Here is a 23,289-nt window from a genome sequence, read left to right as displayed (position 1 = left end):
GCATGGGTTCATATTGGAGGGAGAAAGGGTGGTGCGCGGTCACACGCAGATATACGTTTCATGCCCTCACTGAATGGCACTTCCGCTGTGCTGGCGGGAGGTTTAAAGGTGTGCGCACATCGCCTTAATGCAAATTGTCCGTTGTCCTCACTGGTCCAGCGGATTCAGTAGGTGTGTTACGCAGACATTACCATACCTACGACGCGGGAGGGAAGCAAACAGCTCCATGTTTGTCCGCTAGAACAAAGCTCGAGTCTACCCAAGTTGCATAAGGATATGTGGTAGTTGGTCAATCTCAAATTACAAACGTGTTTAGTTTCATGCATCTCGTGGACTGCGTCCAGCTTCGCCCATCATCGTTCTTCAGAGTGGAAAGGCACTAAATTTTTTTGCATATCGCTTAATTAGACAACGCTCAAGCTCAAGGCATCCTGGAATGAGGACGCTTCTCTCAAGCATTTTCTGGAATAATTAAAGTTTATTCTCTCTCTCTCTTCATTAGACAATTAGCAATTTAAATTAACCAGCTTCGGAAAAAACAAAGTAGGCAACAATTCGAATTATTTTGTCGCTCAGCAGTTTGTAAAATGTTGAAATAAACAGTTTCTTTTCTTCTACCTATTAAAAATTAGTGTTTGTTAACTTACTGGGGATGCATTTTAAATACAAAAACACACCACTGGACGTGCCGGCTTGCGCGTCGTGATTGCGCCGGCTACCTCTCGTAACTAAAACTTCAGTGGCGAGTTCATGTCACATTTACACACCTTGTTTTCGTCGCATTGCATGTAGTCGAGTGCATCTGTATCCTTGTAGTAAGTATCATCATAATAGTACGTGTTACCATTGTAATTGTACGGAACATACTTCACGTACTGACATCTCACTTGACAAGTTTTTTTGTCCACCTATAAGAAGAAAAGAAACTCATTTTTGCTGAGGCATGCGTTTTATGCGCGCACAAGAACCAAGATTTCAAAGTACCGTGGTTATCAACACTGAATTAAAAGCAATGCTTACAAAACGAAGTGAGACATTCTGCTTCCCAGGAAAAATATTTTGACAGAATGTTTCAAAAGACACTGTCATTCCGGCGTAGACACCTTCCCAGGTTTGTGCCGTTCCGCTGACTGCCCAACAGACTTGTCCCTTAGATCTGGTGGTAAACAGAACAAACAACAAATGAGTTGAGCACCAGCTGAATGCATCCAGTCAGCAAAAAGAATTGGGTGAAGCCCAACGTTGCATTTCGAAACAAACCAAACGCGAAGCTTTCTTAATTATTGCACCGTAAAAACCTCTCAGCGAAGATAAAAATATAAGCGCATGTTAAGCCAGGTACGTCACTCGTAATTAAATGAAGAACCGTGTGCATCTGATAGACTCAAGCGTCCCTATAATCACAGTAAACAACAACATCCATATGCAAGGCCTTCTTGGTACCTTTCAACCCCTCGTCACACCTCTACTGCGTTAACTGAAGCCCAATTTTTTTAGTGGTTCCTGCTTAAAAGCAGCCCAAATTGAATAAAATTATACGCTAAAGGATATAAAAGAACAATTATTTAGGAAAACGTTCCACACTATAGCAATCGCGAGAGACGCATGTTAATATCTGAAGGGGAGGCTTGGGTCATGTCGCCTTACGATACGCCTGTACGATGTTATGCTTCAATGCAGTAGTTTGTATGGGGAATATTGTCACGGGAGGTTGTGTTCTTACGAAAGGCCTCAACGACACTGGGGAGATAAGGTGGTTGGTAACTGTTCCAGTGGTACGTGTCACAGAAACCAAGTGTGAAAACCAAGTCCCATGTACCCAAGGAGAACAAGGGGGCACCAGGTGGTGCTCGGGCGCACGCTGTTCCAGAGACCTGGAAGCCTCTTCTGACAATGCTGCTTTGTTGATATGCCTGTTATCCCATGTAGTCTGCGCAGTTTGTGCATAATTTCCTTGCTGGTACGTCACATCATGTGCTGTAGCTGCTTGTTCGCGTCTCCGCGCCTCTCGTCTGGGCCAATTGCTACACCACGGAGCTTCGGAGGGGGGTTTATTTGTCGCAGAACGATGCTGCGCACCAGAAAGACTGCATACACCACGCCAGTTTTCATCGTCTCCCTGACCCATGAACCCGGACCCTGCTCTGGAGATGACGACGTCGACGTAGCTGAATTATCAGATTGACTCAAGAAATCCGTGTCCCAAACAGTGCCAACACTGTACATGAGAAGCACAGCTTAGGTTAGGTTTAAAACCCACAAAGGTGACTTGACAGGGTGGGGCCCAAGGAAAGAGAAGCTGCAAAATTTGTTCACTAAATTCATTGGTAGTGAGCTAGCTGCCAAAACGACCTTCCTCATGCACCCAGTTTTGTGCCGAATCTTAGGTCACCTATATACAAGACGTTTGAGTATGCGCGCAAAAGTAGTTGTAATAATACCGGAGTCCATAACGTGGGTAACCTTTTCACGAACATTGCTGACGCTGCATTTCATTTGCTTATTAAGCAAAGACTGCATCACTATTAAATAAACTGGCTAAGAATTCTGCCTATTTGAGGAAGTGAAATTCCCTAACTTAGCCCAACCCGGCTGCCTCAAACAACTGATGTATCGTCGTGTGCGGACGTTAAAATCCCACCCTATCCACCGCCAACACCTCACCGAATGCCATACTCTGGTACCTCTACCACCGTTCTTCATCGAGAAATCGAGGGAATAGGTCCAACTACTATCAGTACTGAGATGGACGACCAGCGTCTGCCAACAATGTCCTCATCGAGACCACGGTGTTCGATGTGGTCGTCCTCCGGGGCCGGAACTTGGTTTGAGTAGTCGGATTTTCGGATGTTGACCGAGCCTTTGAAGCTCCATTTACTGTATTGGCGTGCCCAGTTGTTGCGACGTACACCCCATCACCCAAGCCACAGCCAGAGAGTGAAACAACTTACGCCTACCTCCCCTCGCGGGAACCCTGGTGTGATGCGATTCTGAGGGGGTTCAAACGCAAGCGGAGAAGAACCGTCGACCGAAAGGCCGCCGGAGAGCGGCACACCGGTTATATGCGCAGCGCGCCCGAAGGAGATGAGACCGCGGAGAGAGAGAGTGCCGCGGCTATGACGCAACACAATCCAACACAATCCACTTTAATCCAATCCAATCCAAATCTAATCCAATTCAATCCAATCTAATCCAAGTCAAGCCAAGCCAAGCCAAGCCACGCTAAGTCAATCCAATCGAATTCAATCCAATGCCCCTCGCGAGAGAGTGTTCGCTATCAGAGAGGAGAGGGGGAGAGTGGCTGCGGACAACAACGGACGCACGCGGACAACAACGGACGCACGTAGGAAGGACGGGGCCACCGACAAGAGATGCTTTGAGCGTCGCATCTAAAAATTCGATGACAGGCATGTCCGTTCTACTTGTTCTCGCGTTGTCCAAATAATCTTGTACTGTCGGGAGCTGTGCTTGAAGCACGCTAACTCCAGGAGTTTGAATAGTATCCAGTACGGTGAACGACCGTATCGATTCACGCCTGGTTCAAATCAGTAGCAAGTTCCCGGCACTACTTGAATCCCCTTTTTTACCCACTTTTTCAAGTGCCGATCGCTGCATCGTCGCCGACCTCCACTTCGGACCTGTTTCGCAAGCACCTCCCAGATTATTTAGCCAATGCGGATATCGGCAATTCTTTTGCATTTCCAATCAGTTCAAAAATATTGTGTTCACTATTACAAATAACCAAGAGTTGTTAGAAGTTAGTTGGATGTTCGTTAGCGTGTCCTTACAATCGCACATGCCCCCCCCCCCCCCCACTTTATTGAGTTTTTACCTCCAAGGCACCACCACAAGGTTCTGACATTTTCACTGTTCCATGTTGTAAGGGCGACTATCGCCTAAACATATTGGGACAGTGCACAGCTCGTGTTATTGCCCCACGTTGCCTGCCTTGAAGGCTCACAATACTAAACTCAAGTACTGACGACATTGTTCGCGGTGTTGACTTTCTCACTTACAATACCACTCTTTGTGGCTGTGCAACCAGTATGCTTCTTGGCTGGCCAGTCGCACCTGTTGTTGACACCAAGCCCCACAACCTTCTCAAAGCTAGCGATAGCGTTCAGTTAACCCCTGAGGCTGTGATGTACGTTCCTATGTCCCAGTGCCAACCTGTTCCAGATAATGACTGCATCATTCTGTCAGTGAGTGTCGGACTTCCCTGATATAATGCGGTCCTTCTACAGTTATGGCAATCACAAGGAACCAACTCAGCCTGGTGTTACGAGACTTCAGCTTCTGCGAACTTCTGCCGCACAAGGTATCTTTGGCGATGCCTTTTCACATCGACGGGTTCCAGCTCTCAACCATATCTAAGGACAGATTTTCAGGTGGTCACCAGGGTTCTTCAAAAACCCCTGGTGACATCACAAAGACGATATTGTCAAAGCTGTCTCCGTACCAAACTTGTGTCCTACACTCCGTGCTATTTTAGTGGAATATAACTTGATTTGGACTACAGTCAATTGGGCGAATAAAAAAAGGGGAAGCACGCTCTTCTCAGTTCCGCTGCGGTGTGGGTATCTTCGCTCCTCCTGGTCCCTTGTTGCACACATCGTGTTACTGAAAACCTGTACCCCGACATTCCGAGAGCTTCCTACCAATCCTCAGGAAGTGGGAGAACGACCATGGACCGATTGCAGCCTAAAAAACAATTTGGTGGATACTACACACGAAACTGGTCAACGAAGTGAAGGCGGTGCTTCAATTTCTAAAGCCTGACTTGGCGAGCCTGAAGAACTTGCTTGAACCTTTGACTGCGTCCGAAAGTGAACGGCGACCAAATAACACTGAGATTGAACCGTTTATTCCCTCTAAAATACTTGACACCAGGCTTCAGATTGTCTTATATTATAAAGCCAAAGCCGCATGCTCGTTATCGAGTTTAGCAACTGTGACAGAGAGTACGACAAACCAGCGTCGCACTTCAACTACGTTCAGTGGGGGGTTAGATTAGTATTCACAAGATTGCCTTCTGTTTGCGATTCGCTCAGGTGGACTCCCATTACAGAAGTTTCACATATTCACATAACGCCCTTTAAAGTAAAAGTAGACGGCTTCCTGTTTGGTAACAGCTCGAAGCGACCATTGGCAGAAATCCTTCAATACAACCGAGCACAAGTTGCACTACTTACGAAACTATTTATTACGAGAGGCAGAGTCCGTCATTGCTTACCTACTTACGACAACCGCATGCTACGAGACGCTATCGACATGCTTCGCCCAAGTTTCGGTGACACTTTCCGCTCAAAGCAAGAATATCTTTAGCATCTGAGATCCCTGCCAGCTCTTAAGCCACCTTCTGGTGTTTTCACACTGCCGAGACCTTCTGACACCCGGCAGAGACGCGTCCGCGCATAAAAATGTTTGAAGGAGCGTACTACATTATACATCTCAATGTTTACTAATGTTTTGCTGCGAAGCGTTCCACAGGAAATCGTGGGCGACTACCTTCGGCGTCGAGCGACGACCGAGCTACCTTCTGGTACAGCAGTAAACGCATACGGGACAGCAGGTGACAGATGGCTACAAGCGATGTTATCTTTTATTTAAGTGGACTTTCTCGGAAGAGAAAATGCCACACAATATTCAACGTGACAGAAATCAAATTTCCCACTAATGTAAGACAATACTTGATATAGGCACAACACGCGAAACGCTATCATCAAAAGATTAGGTGTATTAAACTGGCGCAATTTTCGAAAAACTTGGACATCTCGAACCTTCGGCACTTTATTGATGACAACATACCATTGCACATAAAAGATGAACTGCCCATTTCGGCTTAAATGAAGACGTGAAGAGCAGTGAGCACTAGTTTGCCTTCAAGATGTCACTTCACTGAAATGATGAGCGATGCCGCTCAGAGACGACTACTGCACTGTGGAGTCAGACATGTTAGTAGATTTACGGGAATGGTTCTGGATGCCAAAGTCTTACCAGCAAGCAAAAAGCCTCCTGCATTCGTGCAGCTCATTTAAAAGTCCCGCAAAGTCCGCCTCGCTCACCTGTTGCAGCCGATAGGCTTCGGAATTTCAACTGGTTTGTTATAGTCGGAGGTCACTTTAATACGCCTTTATGGTTTACAGAAAAAAATGGCAAAGTTTCTGCCCTCCTTATTACTTGCGCGGACTACAGAGCCATAAACTTAAAATTCATTTCAAGTATGACCATGCAGCCATTCCTCGGTCCTTTTCAGAGGTATACCGCTCAAAAAGCGTTCCAAGTGTGGAATATTCCGAAGGCAGTCTCACGTCCTGGCGTGCAAGCAAGGAGCTGCTTTCCGTGCACAAACCTTGCTCTTGTCCCTTAATGCAGAGCTTCGCTACTGAAACTGGAATCACGCAGAAGTTTTGAGTGCTGCACCTTGTTGGGATAAAGTTTGGAACAGACTGCTTGGTTCTCAAAAACTAGCTGCACGAGTTACTTTGGGCGAGTCGTTCGTAGCACGAGCACGCGAGTGCTCTCGTGTGCGAAATTGAAGCTGTCAACTCTTGTCCTCCCCCTTTCGTGGAAAGGTGAATCACGGAGACGAAGTCATTACACCTGCGCACTTCGTCATCGGCAGGCGTTCACATCATTTCGAACTGAATGCACAGAGGTTTTGTAGAAGAAAGCTGCAAAATGTACAAAAGACGGCACTACTGATACCAGTTACTACAGGTTTTCTCGTCACGATGAACAAAGGGCTATTTTCTTCAGCTGTTATTGCTGAATCACCTCAAATCAAGGAATGTCGACGGCGTCTCATCGAAGGAAAAGGTTTATGTAGAATTTGGACGACAGCAATCATAGCAGAAACGCGTTCATGTTGGGACGGCATAGTTAGTGCCGGCAAGGACCAAATACCGAATGGACAGTTCCGGCCTTCCCATTCAGTTCAGGAGCTTTACGCCATCAAGATCTCCAAGGACCCGGGAAAGCGTGTTATGGAAGTTGAGATAGATGAACCGTGAGTGACGTAGTATCACGCAATAAAGAAAGCGGAACCAGCGTCTTATAGCTCCCCTACGCCATGGGCGTCTTCGCCCTTTCTTACCCCTTCGTCAACACACTGCTCATATTTTGCGGCGACTACTTTACTTTATCTACGTACCATCATGCGCTACGCGGCTTTTTTCGTCTAAGATACCCCTCTGGGCAACCTCTTCATTGTGGGCTACGACTCCGGGAAAAGAACTACTCGATCGTCTAGTCTGGTTGAATTCACAGCGACGGCTACTCCTTTCTTCGTAGTTCTGTTGGCCTACCTGAGTCTAGTTGAAAGATGAAGACACTGCCTACTCACTCTGCCACACTTGTTGGACATTGGTTACCTTGAGTGCCTTGATCCGTCGAATCGGTGACCATCGAGCGTCTTGGATACAAGCCAACCATCTTTAGCAAAATGCATTCGTTTGCTCAATGGCGTTGTTTTCTGGAAAAATTTCCTCGATGATCGGCGGGACGCGGTTTTTGCAGGGACGCAGCATCTCCGTCCTGACGTTCCCTCGGGTACTCACGATACGCACACTGCCCGCCATATTGGCGAGGCTCGGATCTACGACCACGTTGTCGACGCTTTTGCTAGCAACAACACTAGAGTTTTGTGTGGCGGTATGTCATGACCTGTGATTTTTACCAACGATGGAAGGCATCTCGCTCGCTTCCCAGTGTGCGCCCTTATACCGAGCGATGCTCCAACTGAGCTATACTACCAGGTACCATTGCACATTTTTATCCTTTCCTGTTGCCCCACTCAGGAACAAGGTAACTTGCGGTTGTCATTGATTATGTGACCCTCTACTACAGAAGCCTGTGGGGTTCTGTGCCAATGATGTTGCGCCTGCATCAAGGGGCTCTCGTTCAGCTGATTAGATACCGTGGCGAGTACTTATGGCAAGTAGTCGAGGACACTCCTTGCTCTCGCCATCCAAAGCACAAACTTGCCCCACCAACTAATGGTCTTGCCCAGCGATTCAATAGAAAAAATATACCATATTCCCATTGGGGAACCATGAGTAGAATGGGAAGCAGCATGGGGGATCACACAATTTGCCATTTGTGGGTGCCGTTGGTTCGGGACGGTTGGTTTCATCGGAACTCATCCTACAGCACCGGAGCAGAACCGGCGCAGGTGGTGCCTCGGAGCAGACTGAACGCCGCGCAGCGCGCGCACCTGCTTTTATACAGCTAGGGAGAGGAGAATGGAGGAGATACGCGTGGGTGCTATTGGATCGGTGCTGTTGGTTCAATTCGCACATCATCCGACCGCACCGGAGCAGAACCAGCGCAGGCGGTGCATCGGAGCAGACTCAACGCCGCTCAGCGCGTGCTAATGCTTTTATACAGCTGAGAAGGGGAGAATGAAGAAGAGGCGCGCATGCACAGTGGTATGCATCTGGAGGAGAGGGGAGGAGAATGGAGGGCAGACGCGCATGCGCAGTGGAGTGCGGACGGCGCACGCGGGACATAGCCCCGACCATGAGATGCTTCGCATCTAAAATAACGTATAAACTTGCTCTACGTTTGCTAAACCGACCACCGCAACAGGACGCACGGCTTCCTCATGTTGCCTTCACGTAAAACTCATCCAGCGTTGACATAGGTGGGTACTAGCATTTGATTGTAATTTTTGGTTGTGAGCCAAGATTGCCATTTGAAACGGTGGTGCCTGACTCGAAGACACGAAGCACTGATCATTCGCACTATGGAACCTTGATCGCCGTGCCATCCCATTAATAGAAAAAGTTTAGCCTAGCCTGTCATTGACTCACCGTAATGTTGCTGTTGCACCCGGACATGACTACGCAGGCGCGTGCAGGCGCGGAGACGCGGGACTCAAGTGAGCGGAACTAAGCCAGCCTACCGCAACGAATACGCAATTTCCCGGTAGGTCCCAAGTACTACGTAAACAGTAAACTAACAGGGTAACACGCTAAGGAAAAGATCTGTAATATCACAGGAAGCCCAGAAGCGTAGGTACGACAGCCACCACTGCAGCGCGTACTTCATAACTGGCCCCTAATTCCTCTGGTGTTACCGTTTTTGCCGCCTTTTGCTAACAGAGAATTTATTTTCATGCACACGTACCGCTGCAGCATCATCTACATGGCTACTTTTTGGACATAAGAAATGTGTGCGCTCACAGTTCGTTATCCTCCCTGCCTAAACCATCCCAAATACACATCTCGTGCTTTAACCCCTACCAGTGCTGCGACACAGCTTGACCCTGCGCTTTCTTGGACGAAATTAATACGGAGCCTTCCACTATGGCGCGCCTCGTCGGCGGTGTATCGTAGGCGCAGTTAAACCTCCTAATTAATTAATCAAGTATAGCCATCCTGTCTTCTAGGGGTACATGTCGCCATCGTCCGTCAACGAATTCCGACGTAGCCAGTGAGAGGAGGTGGTGGAAGATCGCTTGTACACTAGCGCGCGCTATTCCCGGCCTAGAAGCTGCATGTGCTGCTGCCGCTTTGGTGTGTACACCGATGAATGTGCTTAATTGGTCGCTTTCTTAATAGATGCCTCGCGGCCACACTACAATGATTATTTATGCCACGAAATAGTAATGAAACGATAAATAATAAAAATAAACGCCCGTCTCTCAAGCTTCTCGGCAGCACAAACATATAATTTTTGACACTCTAGGATATCCTGAATATTAAAAAAACATCTAAAAACCACGCAAACCGCCGTTGACCATTTACTTCCTGGCGCCCGCGGCTAAAAAGGCACAGTGTTAGAATGGTCGAGAGCTTAAGAAACTTGCGTGGAGATGATTAATTCCTGGGGCCACCTGTAAATAATTAGTATATGAATAGCCTCTGGGAATTGTTAACTGCTTTCGAACTCATGCAGTAGTCACATTTTGCACATTGTGCGATATATTACATTTATATTTCAGCATATGATGTGTTTTTTCCCACGCAATATTCAGCCTGTTGTCAAAACGTTTCTTTAAAAAGAATTACTAAACTGTGACGTATTTCTGTGCATACCGACGAATGTGCAGCCCGTAATTTATCACGAAAAATGTTTGCACATTACTGCTTTTGTAACTTCAACACCACTGTGCTACGTTCTCTCATTTTGCCTTATAAGCATGTCGTCATGGCTTCCGATGAATGAGCTTTGTATTAGTTCGGATGCTACCTGGCACCTTGGGCGTGTATATTATTCTTGGTGTTGCCTTACCCAAAGCTAGACATTACAAAGTGTGCGGGTGTGCCGACTAGCCACCTTAATTTTATGTAACGCAATGATGACATAATTTTATTTCTTTTCTCGTGCTGCGTACGGGGACATCAAGCACGAAGCATCAATAACTGCCATTATGCCGCATAATTACAGCTGACATCAGCAAGAAAATCAGTACTGATAAAATACTTTCATATGCGCGACACACAGTTTTTTGAAGGATGTCACAGAAAAAAACGACTCAGAGGTGTTCTTGTTCTGACCTGCTCTATTGGCGTGTTGTTCTGTGGAGTGTCCAACTCTTTATGCCTAGATACATTGACACCTGCTCGGAATTGCATCGTTAAAGTGTAAAAAGTTTAAGTCGAGGAAGGACGACTATTACGCAACCTTACAGCCTTAACTCGTTGCACGCAAGGTACGAACGAATGCTGGGGTTTCCTTCATTCTCCCGCAGATCTACTGAAAATACCATTTCCTCTTGATGAAATGCAATTTTATGTAATTCGAGTGACGGAAAGTATTTCTTTGAAGAAAATTATTGCAGGCGTGTGGTACGTCAGTGTGAATGGTTGTCTTAAAACACACACTCAATCTGCTAGAATGTAACGCTTACCTCATAACAAACTGAATCTGTTCCAGGCTGCAAGTTGAAAAATAAAAGTGGGTACGGCCTTTGTTAAGGTAGCTCATAATGTTTCCGTTTTCCCAAGAGCAAGGCACCGCACTCGGATGACCGCGGATGTTTCTGTCGGGTTCCTGTCCATCGTGCGTGGCCCCAAGCCTTTAAAAACATGAAACCAAGGCAGGTAATACACCAGAAGAAATTACCTCTCTCAATGCAATCAAAAGCAGCTTCATACAAGTATGCCCTCCCACATTTGCTGTTTATTAGGTAAAGAGAAATATTGTATGCCGTTTAGTGGCCACTTCAAATAGATGCTTACGTGTGGGCCAGCTCATGCGTATAAGTGTGCAGTCCAGTAAAAAAACCAGGCTTATCTTCCCCGAGGGCTACGAAGGACGCAGAGCATACGCCACCAAGGTAGCCAATACCTAGAAGTAAATTATTTGTGTTTGATAGGGTTCTTGGAGAGGAAGCTTAAGAGGTCTGAGATGTATTACGTAGCTTTCAAATGCACTGAACATGTCACTCACACCACCTTTCCTACAATTTTCTTCTCAAACTTCTGGCGTAGTAAGCTAGGTGCCTTTGTCTGGCTAAGCTCACTGGTTCCATTAAAGACTATTCTCTCTCTCTCTCTCTCTCTCTCTCTGTCTTTCACCTTTGCTGCAATCAGCTTCTAACCACACCCCAAGGTGAAGGGCAATTCTTTTTTTGGTACATGCGTTACTCGCATCACGCAGCTATAGCCACTGTTATAACTAGTAAAAATAAGGAAGTATTTTTTAAGCCCTAAATATTATCGATTCTGCATTATTCAACGTAGCGCTGACTGCTCTCTAGCAGACTAACGAACATAAAATTATACCTATAAAGTGAAATGAATCACCAACTGACAGAGTGACTGAGTGACTGACTGACTGACTGACTGACTGACTGACTGACTGACTGACTGGTTTGCTGACTGACTTAGTGATTCATCAACGCCCAGTCGAAACAGCTGCACGTTGTAACTGAGACCTTCCAGGGTACATTTATCATACTGTGCAGTGGCTCACTACGGCGGGATTTTTGGTAATTATGCCCCAAAGAGAGCAAAAGAGGGAACTTGTCTTTTCCTCAGTTCGCATTTATCTTGTTCACTCGCTCAGATATCTAGTTGCATTTTGGTGGCATACGTATCCCATGAGATTCTTTAAGAATTAGTTTTCTGTTTTAGACCTTATTCACCAATGGCGTGAATCGGCGTTTCGGAGTGCATTGGTTTTTTTGGAAGACCCCCCAAGATATTTTTCCCGGCTTTTGTATATTGAATTGCTTTTTTCTGGTATATGTTACTCGTACAAATGCACAAAAACAATTGTACGTATTCCGTCTAGCGACACCGTTAAGAAGGCGAAAAGGAATTGTTTGAAACTGTACCCATGACGTACCTAAACAGCTTAAAATTTGATGTGAGCGTAAAGTCAAACTGCTCATTATACTAATTTCAAAATTAGGGAGCACATTTCTACTGTGGTTTAGAAGCTCGAAATGGCTGAATTTGTAAAAAAATAATAACCCTGAGAAAGTAGGGAGCGCTAAGATGTGTTTGACAAATTTTTTGGCAGGCTTTGGGGATATAGAACAATTTTTGTTCCTATACATAACCAACACGAATGTGTAGAACTGTTATACAAAATTTTTCTATCATGGCCATGTAATCAGGACAATCCGAATTTTGGGCACATTGTTTTTACAATTTTCTCAATAACGACTCAGCCTATTGATATATACAATTCGTTTTCGCTTACAAATGGTGCCCGTGAAACTATCCAATTACCATTTTCAGTATTTTATCCAAACAAGCACACAATGAGGCACGCGGGATTTCAAAAAAATTGGCCGCGTATCTGCTCCTTTCGTTGCAAATGTCTTCAAAAGACGATAGTCTTTATCGACTTTTGCCAAGAAAATGCCTCCCTTGGCTGTCCCGCTCACCTCTCATGTTGTTCGTCTTGCGTCATGCTCATCCCTTGGTAAAGCCGCCAAAGGTTTGTTTAAATTATTTTAAATTTCCCGCGTTCCATTGCTCCAAACCGGGTGTCTCGATGCCAACGCTGCCGTACGGCGAAGACGCGCGTGAATCAAGGCGCCCTACTTCAACGTTTATAGAACCGCGTTTCCCTACCCCACGTGCGTTGCAAGCAGAACGTAAAACCTATCTAGTGGAACTTTTCGTAACTGTTGCCGGTTGATTCCTTAAAATGCCGCAAGAAGCTATAGTGGCGCGGGTGACAGCAGGAGACGGCGAAGTGAATTTTTTTCCTGGAGTTGATGAAGTATTTAATTTCGCCAAAGTCAAGCATGTGGGATTTTTTATAAAGGAACACTGCAATTATCACTTCTGTATCAATTTGTTGTCTTATATTTGCGTAATGTCTTGTTCTTCTTCAACAATGTTGACAGGTATGAACAATACACCGGACTTAGACGGGTAGATTTAGTTGTGACTATATAAGACTATTGCGCAGGCATTGTTTTATTTTGGCCGGGTGGCTGAATCGAGTCACAGACAGACAGACGGACAGAAATACAGACAGACCAAAATTTCTGTGTTTAAGTAGCCCAAGAAATACTATTGTCTTTAAAAATACCCTTCGAGGAGTGAATCCAGTTGAATTTTTCCAGTACCGCCGCGCTCGCCATCTGTTGCGCATATCTTCAACCCCACGCTTCCCCCGTATGGTCCCTTTGTGTTTATTATAAAGTTCTGACTGATACGTATCCTTCACAGCTATCAGATAATACCACCAATGACCAACTACAGTAGTCGTTTGAGCGCACCACCTTGATACAATTTGTTTCAGAATAGTTTGAAAAAAGGCCAGTTACAGCTGTTTCTCTCAAGTACACTCCCCCGGAGGATCCCTCGTTTTTACAGCAAGTAATATCTCATATTAAGCGCAATTTCATAACGAAAACCTGGTTATTACAAGTAAGAGATAGCTCAACAATTGTTATACACATTCTTGCAATCAATATAGTGGGCGAAACGAGTATCGCGGGTGCTACGGCTTATAATTAAATAGAAAGCTTTTCTGGGTGTTTTAGTTTCGGTGGGAAAAAATAAAAATTTGGCGCGAAAAGACAGGAAAACAAAGACGCAGGCAGGAGAGCGCATTGCCTTTCTTCATGCATGCTTTTTCCACGTCTAACTTATGCTCTATATTTAAAGTTACTTTAACATCAAAAACAGCACACGTGCAGGATACGCAGACAAAGTGATGCTTAGGACTAATCAAATATTCTTTATGTGCATAAGAGAACGTACTAAAACTGGCGCTAGAGACTGTTCAAGTCTACATGCAAAGGATAGGGCTCATAATGGTGCTAAAAAACCGAGCTTGTCGCCATCGTCGGTGGCAAAAGAAGCCCATCTAAGGATTACAAGGCTGGTGTTCGCATTTAAAAAAATGCTTTATTCTCATACACGCTTAGTCTCTCAACAAGCATTTCATAGCATTTGCTTGTGCTATTACCTGCTTGTTTAGGAACTCTCCGCGTATGTGAATAAAACATTTTTCTGTTCTTCCGCGTAGTTTCCGTCACCAAACAAGTCAATGAAGTACTGCGCATGATAGCCAGCGACACGCTGAGAGGCAAAGCGAATAAGTCCCCATACGTTGTACATGCAGCTGTGCACTTCCATGACATATACAGAACTACATGCCTTCTGCTCATGCGCACCCTTCTAAGCGTTGTTGATCGTGTAAATAACGAAGCCCCGAAGGTGATTACCCGGCTTCCAAAATGTGCGCTGCTCCCGGCTCTCAAACGCAGATTCCCCTTCAACGAATATAGCTGATATCATATATACTACTGAACTCCCCAATACAGCCGGATTAAACTCGACCAAACCCGTTAAAGTCACCTTGAAAAAAAAAAACTGGTTAACTCATTTCTGTATTACCACTGCTCCCAGAAATACCTCCCACTTGGGAGCAAATGGCCATCGTAGACTTCGAGGCACTACCCACGAACCGGGACAAGAAAAAACGGAAGGACCAAGGCCTTGGCAAGGCGACACCAAAGACAGGTAAAACAACCAAACGATGGCCACAACCGTGTTCTTTCGAACTAAATCTTTGCAGACGCGGATATCGATCAGCAGTAGCGGCGGTCATTGTCCACCACGACATGGACAAGCCACGACGCAACAAGGCGAGGACACAAACTCCACCTAACCTGTGATATCTTCGATAGATCCTTTGCGTAAATTATGTCATCGTAGACTTTGTCGAGCAGGTCAAATTGGCTCAGAACGAATTAGAGGCAGACTGCTCCTACAAATAAAAAGTCTACACGGGCACCAAGCAGTCCTCCCGTGACTGCCAATATATTAGAAATATTATCATCGTTGCTAGACACATGGGTCCCCACGTTACCTATCCCCGTACTCTTGGATCCGCCCTTCATGTACCCGGGTCGTTGGGAACTCCGAAATACATGAAATGGTCGGGCACACCAACTAGCCCGCGGTTTTTATGTGTCAGCGCAGCCAACAGCACCAGTGCGATGTTCTAACCGGTTAGCCGAAGACGTAGATACATGCAATCAGCGGCTAGATCCAGCAATACCAGTAGCGTCCACTAAGCTGCACCCATGCAGCTATCTACATATCGCGAAATTTGTGTCCCTTCCCAGCTTAACTTTTTTGCCGCTCGCCATTTTGGGGACAGAAAAGGCGTAGAGCGCAGAAAAAGAATGTTTTCGCTTCCATCGCCGCACCCATGTTGGAGAGAGAGAGAGAGAGAGAGAGAGAAACACTTTATTCCAATCGGGCCCTGTTACGCGGGGCGGGTGGCCAGCGGCCGCACCTGCTCAGCGACCTTGGCTGCTCAGTCCGTCAGGGCTTGTTGCGTCGTCAGGTCAGAGCAGCCCAGCGCCGCCTCCCATAGCTCAGGTGTGGTGATTGGGGGTAGGGGGTCGTAGGGACAGGCCCACATGTGGTGCTGTACTGTGGCCTTCGCGCCGCGCGATGTGCAGTTGGGAGACGAGAATAGGGAGGGGTGTATCCGGTGAAGGAGAGGTCTGTTAGGTAGGGATTCTGTTAGTAGGAGTCTCCAGAGCCGTTTTTCCATGTAGCTGAGGGAAGGGTGGGCATCGGAAGCGAGAGAGGCGGTAATACGTGGTGATGTCGGGGTAGCCCAAGAGGCTGTCCCGAGCTGACCTGGCTTCGTGGGAAGCAATCGGGCTGGGGTATGCCCAGGAAGTGAGCGCTCGGGCCGTTGCATGAGCCGCCTCATTGCATCCAAGCTCAGTGTGGGCAGGAGTCCAGATCAGTTCTACTTGAGTGGTGGGTGGATTTTGCATAAGAAGTTTTAGTGCCTGTGGTGAGATAGCACCCGCAGAAAAATTTCGAATGGCCGTTTTCGAATCGGATAATATGAATTCAGGGGTTGGCCGGTGCGACAGGGCTACTGCGACTGCCACCTCTTTCGCCGTCGCAGGTTCCGAGGTACGAATTGTGAGTGAGTTGATTTGGGGGTGGTGGCGGCATTAATGATCGCCTGTACGAAAGAGTTCTTGTGCCGGTACTCGGCGGCATCTACGTACACCGTGGCGTGCCGTATGGGGTGGCGTTCTGTTAAGATTTTAGCTGGTTGCTCTCTCCGGCGCTGGTGAATATGAGGGAGCATATTGCGGGGGTAAGGGGCGTAGTTTGAGGCAGGAATGGGTGTTTATAGGTATGGGGAGTTTCGGATCACTAATAATAAGCGCCTTTAGCTGTAGGCGTTGGTGGAGGTGCTTGTCAGCGGTAGTTTTGGCTAGGCGGCTTAGTTGGCTCATTCGGTGCGCCTCTGTCAGCTCTTGGGCCGTGTTGTACACCCCTGTTCCTTCTAATGTGGCAGGGGAAGTTCCGGGTGGGAGTTGCAGAGCAGGTTTGTATATTGTGCGGATAAGGCAATTGATTTTGGCCAGTTCTGAATCAGAAGGGAGGAGGTACGGGAGAGCGTAGGTGATTCGGCTAACAACGAATGCTTTAACGAGGCGGAGCCTATCTGCTTCCTTAAGTCCATGGTTTTTGGAAGTGATGGGGTGAAGGAGTCCGATGGTTTGGGAAACATGTGAAGAAAGGCGCATGATGAACTCTGTGTTTGAACGTATATGGTTTATGACTAGTTTGATGATTTTGATTTGTGGGACGACTGGCACAGGCTTTGAGCCTATGGAGATTTGATGTTGGGAGTTGCGCGGTTTGCGCGCTTCGGATTGAGGAGAAGTAGTTCTGAATTAAATCGGGGAAGCATTGGAGGCCAGCTATAGTGGCTGCCTCAACCACGGCTGACGCTCCTGCTTGGAGAGTCTCCTCTACTTGTGCGTCACTACCTCCGCTTGTCCAAAGTGTGATGTCGTCTGCATAGAGGCTAAACTGTTGGTTGGACATGCAATCTAGAGCCTTTAAAATATTAAGGGCTTTATTGAAAAGGAGAGGGGATAGCAGAGCTCCTTGCGGAGTGCAAGCTGGGGTTAGCTGAAGCTCGCCTGATTCTAAGGTGCCTTATCGGAGGGTTGCGGTCCGTGAGGAGAGGAAAGCTTTAACGTAATTGTATGTTCGTAAGCCATGGGAGATAGAGGAAAGGTCATTGAGGATTGACTGATGTGAGACTTGGTCACGGCTTTCGTGAGGTCTAGTGCTAAAATCGCTGCTGTGTCAGGCTGTTGGGGGGAAGAAATGATGTCGTGGTAGAGTTGGAGATGTACATCATTTGTCGAGAGTCTGGCCCGGAAACCGAACAGGGTGGGAGGCAGGGCGTTGGTTTGGTTTATTTGTTTGGTGAATCTGGCATGTATGATATGTTCTAGATGGAGGAGGTGAGAGATATCGTCCAGAGGTGATCTAAGCTCAAAGATGTTCCCTGCTTGGGGATGAGTGAAATGTTCGCATGTGTCCATGACGCTGGAAGGGTGCCTTCTTTCCAGTGTTTGTTGTAGAAGTGTGTGAGTGTTGTAATGGAGTTGCCATCAATGTTGCGTAATATTTTGTTAGTTACTCCGTCTCTACCAGGAGCGGAACTGGTTTTGAGAGTGAGAAGAGTGGCTCGGACGTCTGCTTCAATTATATCCGCGTCGAGGAGTGTGTTGGGTGCTCCTTGATAGTCTGGTAGCGGGGTACGGTCGCCAGTAGGGATGTATTTTTCTTGAAGCGAAGGAGTTGTTGTGGGGTACCTGGGTAGGATTGGAGAAGCTGGGCCATGCGGTTGGTTAAGCAGTTTTGGAAAAATGGGGATCGATGAGGTGACAGAGGAGGGAACAGGTGCGCGTCATGGTAAGGGTACCTCTGAGCTTGTCACAGATTTCTCTCCATCGGGTTGCGGCGAGTTCTGCTGCCTACTTTTTCGTTTTGTGGCTTAGCTCTGCAATTTTCTTCCTGAGGCGCCTATTATGTTTATTTTTTCGCCATTTTCGCCATAGGCTGCTTAGTGCAGCCTACATATTTTTGAGACGAGAGTCCACGATTTCAGCGGGGACCTCAGGGCCCACCGGTTTGTCGTGGGTTTTTTGTCTCCTAGAAGTTCGTCTACCCATTATCCAGGGACTGCACTGTAGGGGATTCAGTCGGTTGTTCGTTTCGAGTGGTCCTGAAGGCATGCCAGTCTGTTATGTATTGTTGTTTGTGTTGGGGGACATAAGGGCTTTGCAGGGGGATGGTGAGCTGGATGATGCAATGGTCACTTCAAAGAGCGTGGTCTATGTTGTGCAAGTGTGTATTGGATATATGATGTGTAAGAGTGAGATCTGGTGTTGTGTCTCGTTGCACACTATTGCCAAGCCTGGTTGGTATGTCAGGAGGCGTTTCGTGTGTGAGCCTGTGCGAGTGAATGTGCTCCCAAAGTAGGCAGCCCTTTTTCGTCATGGTAGGATAACCCCACGCTGTATGTTGGGTGTTAAAGTCGCCTACTACTATGAGTGGGTGGTTTGTGCCTCTCTCTTGGCTAACGAAAAAATTTTGTTTAAAGTGTGTGTGTATTTTTTGGGGCCGCTGTATATGTTGAGCACGTGTAGTCGGGGGGGGCGAAGTTTTGGGGTAAATGACGACCATGTTGTGAGGAATAGGAATGCTGTCAAACTGTACTCGCTTGGCTTGGACGCTACACTGCACTAAGATTGCGATGTATGGGTTACGGGGGTCTTGGAAGGACTAGAAGCCACCTAGTTTGGCGTGGGGACCAGGTTCTTGTAGGGCTATTATTAAGGGAGGTCCGTCGGACGAGACAGTTAGCATCTGTTAGTTGGCGCGTTTCCACTGGAGGCCGCGGCATTTCCACTGCCATACCATGAATTCCTTATGGGATGGGGGCATCTGTCATGGGGGCATCTAATATTGGGGCTACCAGAACGTTGATGGTGGTGATTATTCGCTGGAGGTAGCTATGCATTTCTGCTCCTATTGCCTCTATAGTTCCCTGCATGGCCGCCTGATTGCTAAGCAATTGGATTGGTGGAGATTAGTGTACTTTGCTTGCTGTTCTTCCAGGGTATGTTCTAGCCTCCCGAGACGTTCCTCTAGCTGCTGAGGAGGCTGGTCCTGAAGTTCACCTTGTGAGACGGAGCAGGCTTTCCGTTTTTGTGTTACAGAAGTTGAGTTCTCCTGCTGGGAAATGGGAGCTGAGTGAGGTTGATTTTTTAGCAAAACGTTTCCCGCTTCAGAGCAGCGTTTCCCTGTCTGAGAGATGTGATTTCAGCGCGGATAGTCTGCAGTTCTCTAAGCACGTCTGGTATGGAGGTACCTAAAGGGGGGTTTTGCGAAGCGTGCGGGGGCTGGGAACTGGAATGGGCGCTTAGGCTGCTCACCTGCTAGGACTGTGAGCCAGGCGACGACTTGAGTAGTCGGCGCTGCGGATCAGAGGGAGTCTTGCTGCCTGTTGACTGGTGCATTGCAGACGTTCGGTCTTGGGTTGTAGTGGGGGGAAGGAATCAGGTAGTGCAGGGCAGCTTTGTGACGCAGCTTGTGCGTAGGAGATCGTCCATGGTTTGGGCTGGTAGTGGCGCGGGCAGTCCGGCGAACCTGTAAGGTGGCTTTCTTCACGCACTATGCGGCGTGGGTTGCAGGGGTGATGTTTATGAGCGTTGCAAGCGCCACAATGAGAACAGCGGGGTACAGTTTGTTTGGTAGGGCACACGTCCTGGCGATGACCCATTTTCAATAGCTGGTACAGGCTTCGGTTTTGCGCCGGAAGGTTCGGAAGCGATAGGTGGCGGCTGGTACCGAAACCAACAGGGGACGTTAGGTCCGTCGAAAAGTATTTGGCCCATGATGGAGCTTTTCAGTCGGCGGACATCGAGGATTTTCAAGTGGGGGTTATAAAAGATGATGCTGTGAGCGATTTGTTCAGGAGTGACCGTTTCTGGGATACTGAGAATGATGCCCAAGGAGGTATTGGCCGGGGCCGGGATTTGATACCCGACGTCATACCGATGTTCTCCAATAAGCAGGGAGAAGATTCTAGCATACTTCATTGCACGTGTCTCCAAAGAGTACTTATTACGATGAAGCTGGTTTTAGCTTGAATGCGTATTTGATCCTGACCATTGGGTTCAACATTTGCGTGCTGTTTAATCGTATCCGCCAGAACCGCAAGGGATAGCTTGACGAGGGCTAGTTCACCTCTTCGACGCAAAACAATCTTGACGTCGGTCGCAGGGAGGGGTTCATCTGGAGATATTCGACGCAAGGGCTTTTTACGGCCTTTGCGTAGAGAGCTTGTAGAGGTTCCTAGGAGACTTGCCTGTTGGGATTGTGTCTCGGTGCCACGGAGAGCTTGGTGCTTGTTTCGTATAGTTTTCCAACCCGGTTGAAGAACTTCGACAACTTCGCTTTCCATAGCGGCGGGGCGGACGTCGAGCAGCAGGGAGCACCTGGCCGCCTGGCGTGCAGGGGCCGAGTGCAGCCACGGCGCTAGGCCTGGTTAGGCCTATAAGTGGGAGCGGTGTGGTCCGGTCTTCAAAGGCTTGCAGTTTCGAGCTGGAGGGGTGGATGACCATAAAAAGTGTTACCCGGGGTTCCTGAGCGCTTCCAGTTTTCTGTGACGAGCTTCAAGGTCGATGGTCAAGGCGTACCGCACTTAAAGCAAGTAAAAGACGGAGCCGTTGTGAAGCGCGAACGCTTGGCGCGGCCCCCTGGCGGGCTTCCCCCAGGTTGGATGGCAGTGTGTTTCGGAGAGGGAAGTAGGCGAGAGTGTCGCCGCCACTGGAAGCCTACACCCGGCGGATTCTTGGGACGCGCTGCCCGAAATACTGTGAACGAGGTGCACCTTGGGATTTGCGGGGAGCATGGAGTGATAACTGGTGGTAGCCGGACGGACGGTCGGGAGACTTCGTCGGCCTTGAGGGCTGTGCTGGGGCGGCCGAGCGACGGCGGCGATGAATTCCGGGCCCCCGAAGACCGCTTCAAGGAAGTGAAAGTGCGCGGCCGAAGTTCGCCCAAATTGCGTGGCTAATGAGCGGTGCCTCACTGCATACGGCTGGGAGTTTCACGCGTCACCACGGCGATACCATCAGCCGGACCACAGCTAAGCTTTTCTCCCGTTCTCCACTATCTTTGGGACTCTTTCTAGTCGTCTTTTCTGCCGCACTTCTCAAAGTGGACTGCACGGGCTTCTATATCCGCTTCCTTCAGTGCACCATGCTGTACGTGTTCCTCGCGGGCCTTTGTTAGCAGTTGGGCAGAGCCTCCAACCCCGCCTGTTGTACAGTTTACTACGCCCTTCATCTACTGCTGCCTCCTTCTTGGGCTCGTAACGGTGAGTACCTTTTGTTTCGCTGTCTTCAATGCAGTCTCTGTCGGTCTTTTGGCAGCTCTTACCCCAATGGGGTGTTAACTGAGGGGTGTTGAACGCAGCTTGCGTGCGGTGACCCACGAGTGTAATTTGTCGTTTCTATTAGAGTAAAAGTACATGTTTGTGCCACGCACATGCCGTGTCTCGGCTCGTGCCTCGCGCCAATGGCTGACCAGGTGTGGACCTATCACCAGATGGCAAGCCCGAACTACATCATCTATTCGCAGGTATATAGTGGGGAGTTGTTTGTCGCTCCTGCCGTCCGAGGCATCACCTACTAAACCATCTCTCAATTTTGCGACCCTACGTACGTCTCCAATACACTTACGTGCATCTACTTCCCTGCAAGGCTGGCACCGTCTGTCAGTAATTTACTCTCCGACGCTTGCAGACTGTCATATTTGTCTCCCCATAGATTTTGCAGCGTTTCCGCAGCAAAGAAAACAGTAATTCTCTCGACCGGACAAGCACTCGGATGTGCAGCCCATGTGGCTCTCGGGCCTGCCGTGAAAAGTTGTTGTGGTTCTCCCTGTTGTACTGGGCTCCCATAGGCCTGGCTGTGGCCTCACTTCCGATTGGGATAAAGCCAAAGTCCCTCTAGAACTGTGCGACCCCTCACGCGGGTGCCACTGCAGCGACCGAGAACGAGAGTTTGCGGTTGTTTAACCAGGTAATTGGTGAGACAAAAGTTCCGGCCAGCGGTTTTCGACTTAGACGGATAGGACACACTGCCAGGACCATAGCACTGTCACGGCCGAAGGCAGTGACTAAACGGCAAAACTTTTACTGTTTTTCTAATTTTATTTGTATTTGTATATTTTTCACAGCAGCATTATATTGTCATAAAAGTTTTAAATAGACCCGTTAAACAAAAACAAGTTGTTCGCAGTGGCTGCAAATACGGAGGAGAGCGTATTGACACTCTCTTTTGTATCTTCGGCACGGGTTGAGCTCCTAGTTTGGTTGCAAGACAGGACACCCTAGATGCCGTATCGCGATGTAGAAATCTAAGAACGCCTCCAATAGAAATAGGTTCAATAACCTTGATCGGTACGTTTCTACTTGGAGAGTTGCAGTGCCTAAATTTTTGTCTTTCATTTTTCGGATTGATTTTGCCACCCATTTTCTTAACTCAGTTTCTCTGACAATTTGCCGAAACGTTAGGTAACCAGTGTGAGTCGGGAGTAAATGCATTTGCTGAGCCCATCGAGAAGGATTCGAACCGGCCAAATTTAACTCCTAGTCAATTTCTTGGTTACACTTAGTAATATAGCCTAGTTGCAAACCCGTTAACTTCGTTAACCCCTTAAAGTCAGGGGCTAATAAATACGGAAAACCAACCTCCTGCTGAGACATTACCATGAATCAACAGAGGTCTAAAGGGTTATCATTTAAGTGCAGCAGCGAGAGAGGGTGACGTACAGGTGAGCTTCAACGTTCTTTGAGTGCACAGTTTGAGCCCAGCATTTTTATAAATGGCCCATTTCTTTTTACGAAAATCAAGAAACTCAATCAAACTACGTGGTGCAATAAATGAACAATTTAGGGCCATACTTTTCTTCGAATGCAAACGTGTCAATAATCGAACGAACAAACGAAATG

The 23,289-nt window shown here is 47.7% G+C and overlaps 1 protein-coding gene across 1 annotated transcript in view; it reads right to left on the bottom strand.

The window, feature by feature from the left end:
- Positions 1–23,289, bottom strand: part of LOC144141427 (metalloproteinase-like) — a 67,286-nt gene that overhangs the window by 8,232 nt on the left and 35,765 nt on the right. The window contains exons 9-12 of the mRNA XM_077672989.1: positions 11,187–11,295; positions 10,856–11,023; positions 1,021–1,156; positions 768–908 (exon numbers count right to left, since the gene is read on the bottom strand). Coding sequence (XP_077529115.1) covers positions 768–908; positions 1,021–1,156; positions 10,856–11,023; positions 11,187–11,295 — 554 coding nt within the window. The remainder of the gene's footprint in view (positions 1–767; positions 909–1,020; positions 1,157–10,855; positions 11,024–11,186; positions 11,296–23,289) is intronic.

Source organism: Haemaphysalis longicornis, unplaced genomic scaffold, assembly GCF_048455015.1.
Source record: "Haemaphysalis longicornis isolate Haplotype H1 unplaced genomic scaffold, Haemaphysalis longicornis Haplotype H1 scaffold_6, whole genome shotgun sequence".
NCBI classification, from domain to species: Eukaryota; Metazoa; Arthropoda; class Arachnida; order Ixodida; family Ixodidae; genus Haemaphysalis; species Haemaphysalis longicornis.
This window is presented reverse-complemented; position numbering and strand designations above follow the sequence as displayed.